The 6,553-nt window shown below is 31.4% G+C and overlaps 1 protein-coding gene across 2 annotated transcripts; it reads right to left on the bottom strand.

The window, feature by feature from the left end:
* Nucleotides 1-4,948: 4,948 nt before the first annotated feature.
* Nucleotides 4,949-6,207, bottom strand: LOC108146975 (cell wall integrity and stress response component 4). Of its 2 annotated transcripts, XM_017273243.1 has the most exons (3): nt 6,076-6,207; nt 5,805-6,016; nt 5,641-5,734 (listed from the first exon to the last, which is right to left on the bottom strand). In XM_017273243.1, exons 1-3 carry the CDS (start codon nt 6,173-6,175, stop codon nt 5,663-5,665), a joined length of 384 nt encoding a protein of 127 aa, XP_017128732.1. In that variant the 5' UTR covers nt 6,176-6,207; the 3' UTR covers nt 5,641-5,662. The 2 variants fall into 2 exon arrangements, with proteins under 2 accessions (XP_017128724.1, XP_017128732.1); XM_017273235.2 differs by having other exon boundaries at nt 4,949-6,016.
* Nucleotides 6,208-6,553: the final 346 nt, after the last annotated feature.

Raw genomic sequence — 6,553 nt, 5'->3', positions numbered from 1 at the left:
TAAACCGATTCTTAAACTATTTCAATTGTCGTCCTCAACATCCAAATATCTGGATATATTATTATTTTTATTATTATTATTTTTTTGCACTGCATGAAAAGGGGGAGTTTCGGTTTTAATATTATTGAAATCGGATAACTATATCATATAGCTTTCATTGATACGACACAGAACAGAACGCAATCGTGAAATTTGGCACTCCTAAGGAAATAATAAGCTATTATTTTAAAGAAAAGAACATAAACACAAAACATTACACATAAATAACAAAAACCGACAATACAAACAAACAAACGGCAACAAAACACAACGCACAGCAGAAGCACTTACTTTTTTTAATTGAGATTGGATTATAATTACAAGCCGAACGGCACCTTTCGGCACTTAAATTAAACATTCCTATATTCTTAAAATGCTTAAAAATATTATACAAAAAGATTTGTTTGTACCGAAAAACTAAAACTCTAACTAAACACAAAGGAGACAAACCAAGAAAGCTCACAGTTATGTACTAAATATAATATTGATTTACACAAAACACAAAACATACTACATGTACTTTTTGTTAGAAAATGGAAAACCTTTATTTAAAATATTAAGCACTTTCATCTCACAAAAATTGGTTTATTTAAAGTCAAAGTTTTGATTTTAATATTTTTATTTATGGCCAATGCCGTATGCCATATTATGCTTAAAAATCAGCTGATTGGCAAAGTCGTTTGATAAGTCTCTGTTTTGCTGCCTTAGAACTGATTAAATGTTGACCCGCTGGTGTCCCTTAGCTAAAGGCGTTAATGGTTTACTAGTTTACTTTACTTTGTAATCAAACACTTTTTAACCAGTGCTAGATACTTCTGGTGTCAGCTTTCACAATTAGTGTTGCCAAAGGCGATGAAAAAGGTCCCAACAAAGCACATTTCGCTCAAAAAGTACATTAAGTTATGCGGTGATAAGAACAAAAACATTTTTAAATTTTACTTTAATCATATACTATTCTTACTATTTTTAAAAGAACACAAAGGGATTGCTTGAAATAAGTCCCAAGAAATACTTTATTTATTTCGTAACAAGACAGCCCTTGCAACCTCCCCTTAAATTGTTCGGAAACTTGAACAGGGACGGTGAATTTGCAAAAAATGCAAAAGGCTAGAATCCAACCGATTCTAAAAACTAAAATCTTAGCAAAAGCTCTTGTCTGTTGTTCAGAAGCTTTTTATAGCCGGTTTCCCGCAAAACAATCCAGTTTTTCAAAATGTGCTAAACAAGCGTTTTTTCTAACGACATACCTTAAATATACAAAAACAAGAAAGAAAGGAAACTTCGGTAAGCCGAAGTTCATATACCCTTGCAGCTATTGCAAAAATTAAATATTCTTTAAAACATTAAAATTATGATTGTTTTGCGTATGTGTTTAAAAACATTGAAGCTATGATGATTTGCAGCTCAATTATTAGATAATTCCTATGTCAGCTATATGATATCGTTATCCGATCTAAATAAAATTAAAAGCACAATTCTAAGCTGTCAAATTATTAATTAGTCAACAAAAATTAAAAAAAAAAAATACAACATAAAAAAGTTAAATTTTAAAATTTTTTTTTTTAATATTTTTATTGTTTCTATGGGAGCTATTTGCTATAGTCGTCCGATTTTCATGAAATTTAAAACGTAATTCTGAAATAAATAACCATTACCATAAGTCGAAGAACTAAAAAAAAATTAAGAAACAGCAAAGTTATAATTTTTTTTCATTTATTTCTCCGATTGTTCCTATAGGAGCTATATGCTATTGTCGTCCGATCCGTCTCGTTCCGACTTTCATGCAGATAGCTTTAAAACTGAGGGACTAGTTTGTGTAGAAACGGACGGACAGACGGACGGACGGAGAGACGGACATGGCTAGATCGACTCTCCAAGTGATGCTGATCAAGAATATATATACTTTAAAGGGTCGGAAATGCCTCCTTCACTGCGTTGCAAGGGTATAAAAATTCCAGAATCGTAAAAACAAGTCCTCAGAAGTACCTACAAAACGTTGAATAGCTTTTGAGCGGAGCATTGAAGTCAAAGCCAGTTGTCTTTCGACGCGTTTTCTTTACATGAATGCAACTAGGATAACCAGGCCCATCAGCCTTATTTTTTCTATATTTTAATTTTGAGCGATACTTTTCGAATGGTGTAATACTCGTTATGATCAGCACATCACAGCAGATTTTCAACTTAAAGCGAAATTCTGAATTGTTACACCATTACTATATATGCAAAAGAAATAAAACAAAAATGATAAATAGAGAAGTTATAATTTTGTCATTTATTTTTTTTTAAATGTTTTTATGGTTCCCATTCTAGCTGTATGTTAAAGACGTCCGATTTTTAATCAAATTTGAATTTAATTATTTAATATGAATTAATTAAATTAAAAACAGCCTTGCAATAATTTTCTCTTCTTTTTCTTATTTTTCGCCGATTGTTCCTATGAAATAAAAAGAGAACTTTTGGGAAAGTTTCGTACAGATAGCTTTAAAACTGCCTAGAAACAGACGGACAGACGGACATGGCCAGATCGACTTAATTTTTAGGGCGATTATTTAGTATTTGGATAACAATTTTTTTGAGTGCATGTATAAACTCAGCTGAAATACCAATTTTGTAAAGTAGACTTAATTGATCGGTAAATATAGTTTTAAACTAAAGAAATAAATTCAGTTTGATCCATAAGCCTTCGATAAATAACATGTCACAAAAAAAACGGATGTCTCTGTCTTGGAATGTATTTAAAGCTTTGCTGATTGCCTTGAAACACAAAGTTATTTGTTGCTACCTTTAGATTTCTAGCTAAGCTAGAATCTGTCTCCCAATCTGACTGAGCAGACATTGAAATAGTTAATATTTGTTTTGCTGCTTATTTCATTCTTTCAAAAACCCGTTCCTATGCTAATCAAATCTGAACCACATAAAAACCTTAAGGCAGTCAATCGCACAAAGCTAACCATTGTCATTATAAGCAATGTGTGAATACTTATAAATCGTTTCCGCGAAAAATAAAGCAAGATCAATCTAAGAGCATGCTAAGAGCAGATCCAAAAATTAACATTTTCAATTCTGAAGTTCTTTTACACTGAAAAAAAACGCATAGTTAAATCAAAAATTTTTATAGTTTATTTTTTATAATAGTTTCGTAGTCGAATCAATTATAAAAATAATTAATATTAATAGAAAACACTTTTAAATAACCTTTGATTAATAACAAAAATTATTAAATCAAAGCTAATCAGATTCAAAAAGGTATTGATCATATTAAAATCCAAGTTTCTTTCGTTGCAGTTTCATATATTACGATTAATGCTGTTTTATATTTGATTCCATGTTTTTAGGAGTTTATCCAATATATGAACCCATTTATTCTATATATAAACAAGAAAGAAAGCAAACTTCGGCAAGCCGAAGTTCATATACCCTTGCAGCTATTGCATGAATTAAATACTTTTGAAAATATTTAAATTATAATTTACTTGAGTATATGCTGAAAAACATTGAAACTATGATGATTTGCAGCTCAATTATTAGATAGTTATTTTATATATTTTTATTATTTCTATGGGAGCTATATGATATAGACGTTCGATTTTGATAAAATTTAAACCATAATTCTGAAATAATTAAACATTGCTATATGTCGAAGAACTAAACAAAAAATTAAAAAACAGAAAAGTTATAATTTTTTTTCATTTATTTTTCCGATTGTTCCTATGGGAGCTATATGCTATAGTCGTCCGATTTTGATGAAATTTAAAACGTAATTCTGAAATACTTAACCATTACTATATCTCGAAGAACTAAACAAAAAATTAAAAAACAGAAAAGTTATAATTTTTTTTCATTTATTTTTCGGATTGTTCCTATGGGAGCTATATGCTATAGTCGTCCGATTTTGATGAAATTTAAACCGTAAATCAGAAATATTTTACCATTACTATTTGTCAAAGAACTAAACAAAAAATTAAAAAACAGCAAAGTTATAATTTTTTTTTCATTTATTTTTCCGATTGTTCCTATAGGAGCTATATGCTATAGTCGTCCAATCCGGCTCGTTCCAACTTATATACTACCTGCAATAGAAAGACGACTTTTGGGAAAGTTTCATGCAGATAGCTTTAAAACTGAGAGACTAGTTTGCATATAAACGGAGGGACAGACGGAAAGACGGACAGACGGACGGACAGACGGACAGACGGACGGACAGACGGACATGGCTAGATCGACTCTACTAGTGATGCTGATCAAGAGTATATATATTTTATAGGGTCGGAAACGTCTCCTTCACTGCGTTGCAAACTTCTGACTGAAATTATAATACCCTCTGCAAGGGTATAAAAACTGTTGAAGAAAATAAAAATGCCCAAACAGGGATTAACTAATGTAAGATCCATGTTTTCCTATAGTATTGTATTTGTATATTTTCCACATAAAAATGTATATCATTTAATAATGTGTCACGTTAAATACAAATAAGATCTATATTTAAATTAATTGTATATAACTTTAAATTTGAAATATACATTTTGTTTAAATCAACCATTTAAAATGGTTTATATTTATTTAAAGAGCTCCATTTTAATTAAATATAAATCAGATTATTATTATTATATATTATCAAAAATTAGATTGAAAAGATATATGTTTAACTTAGGCATGTTTTTTTGTTTATTTTGTATATGAAGTGATTTAATAAAGTTCCTATTGATTTTTAATTGACATTTTATACAATTATTTTTTTAAGACTTATTTTGAAGATTTTCAGAAAAAGCTGCCAATTCAAACAAAGGAAACAGCGATCGAGTTTTTAAAACATTACTATTTGAAGTAAAAATGTATTTAATATATAAAAAATAATTAAATATTGCTATATATGTATATAATTTAATAGTGTGCCACATTAAATTGAATTAAGATCTACATATATTTAAATTAAATGTATAATACTTTAAATGTAAATATACATTTAATTTAAATCAACCACACATATGTTTGCATTTAATATGCTTTATATTTATTTAAAGATTGAGCTCTATTTTAATTAAATAATATTATCACTTTTAGATTGAAATGTCATTTGTTAAACTTAAATATGGATTATTGTTTCTTTTTAATATGAGCTCAATTTGAATTAAATATTAATTCTTATAAAATTGAAGTTTCAAATGTTGAACATAAATATGAAAATAGTTATAGTATTTACTACGCTGCACACTTAAACGAAATGTTTTTAACTATTTTAGCATATTTAAATTAAATTAATTAAAAAAATCTTTGAATTTACTATGCGCATAATAAGATAAAAAATAACTATGCGACATATTTATATTTACTATTTCCATGTGTGATTCTAAATTTTTAGGAAAAGTAATTAAATCGACCATGAGGAAGTGACATTTAATATGCTTTTTTAGCAGTGTAGTTTTCTGAATTTGGAATATGGCTAAGACTATGTAATTTTATGTTATTTCGGCTCATAATTGGCTTTGCCCAGGGGAAGCAGGTAAGTAATGGATTTCCACTGAGCTAGTAGTGGGGCGGGAAGTGGGAGTGCGATATGAGTAGCCAGCGGTTGCTGTAGCCGTGGTGGTGTATTCAGGAACTTCTGTGGTGCTCTCGATTGGAATCACTGAAGTCGTGCTGGTAGAGACTGGATGCTCGGGGTGAATTGTGGGGCTCGGCGTTTTGACAGCACCTTCTGTGGTTGTCGTGTAGACGAGTTGAGTAGTGCTAAAAGACGTATCATCCGGAGTAAAATCTGTGTTTACCTCGGTAGTGTGGTGTGTCACGGGTTTTTCTGTCGTGGTTGTGCTGGAAAAAGTCACAAACTTGTTGAAGCCAATGTTAAACCCCCCCGCCGAAGTCTTGGCCTGCAATACGCTGTTCAGCAGCTGAATTTTCGAAGAGATGAGGCTTGAGATCAGTTGGCTGTCAACGGGCGAGGCCGCCACGGAACTCCGGTAAGTGCCACTGGAATAGCCTGGAGAAAAACACAAAACATTAACCGTGGTATTTACTACCCACCGCCAGGAGGTATACTTCCGCTGGGCGCAAAAACCTTTAAAAAGATAGGCTTTGCTCCTGCCATGTTGGCTGCACTGCAAGCTAGCAGAACCAAAATCAAATTAGTTCTGAGCATGGTGTTGGGTTCCTAATTATGTCTGGCCGCCGTGAATCGACGCTCACTTTTATACCGCTCATTGGAAGATGGCTGAGCATTTTTTGTTGCCGTTTCATGATTGCTGATCGCCGGGTTTAGTTCAGCGAGAGCTTCTTTCCGACGCTTGTTCTCAAGTGGTTAGCAAACATGATTTAGGTGACCCTGGATAAGACCACTGCTAAGTGATAAGTAAGCAATCGTGGGATCGTAGTTTATTGCGTCTATTTTTAGTTGTTAATGTAAAACAACGACTAAACAAAAAATGCGTTACTATCAACATAAGTTTTAAGTCAACATGGTCGTTTCTACGATTCCAAATCTGTAAAGCAGGGATGTTTGCGCCAATACCCTTGCAGA

The sequence above is a fragment of the Drosophila elegans genome, unplaced genomic scaffold (genome assembly GCF_018152505.1).
Source record: "Drosophila elegans isolate 14027-0461.03 unplaced genomic scaffold, ASM1815250v1 contig_476, whole genome shotgun sequence".
NCBI lineage: Eukaryota > Metazoa > Arthropoda > Insecta > Diptera > Drosophilidae > Drosophila > Drosophila elegans.
Note: the sequence above shows the minus strand (reverse complement) of the source record. Positions and strands in the feature narration are given on the sequence as shown.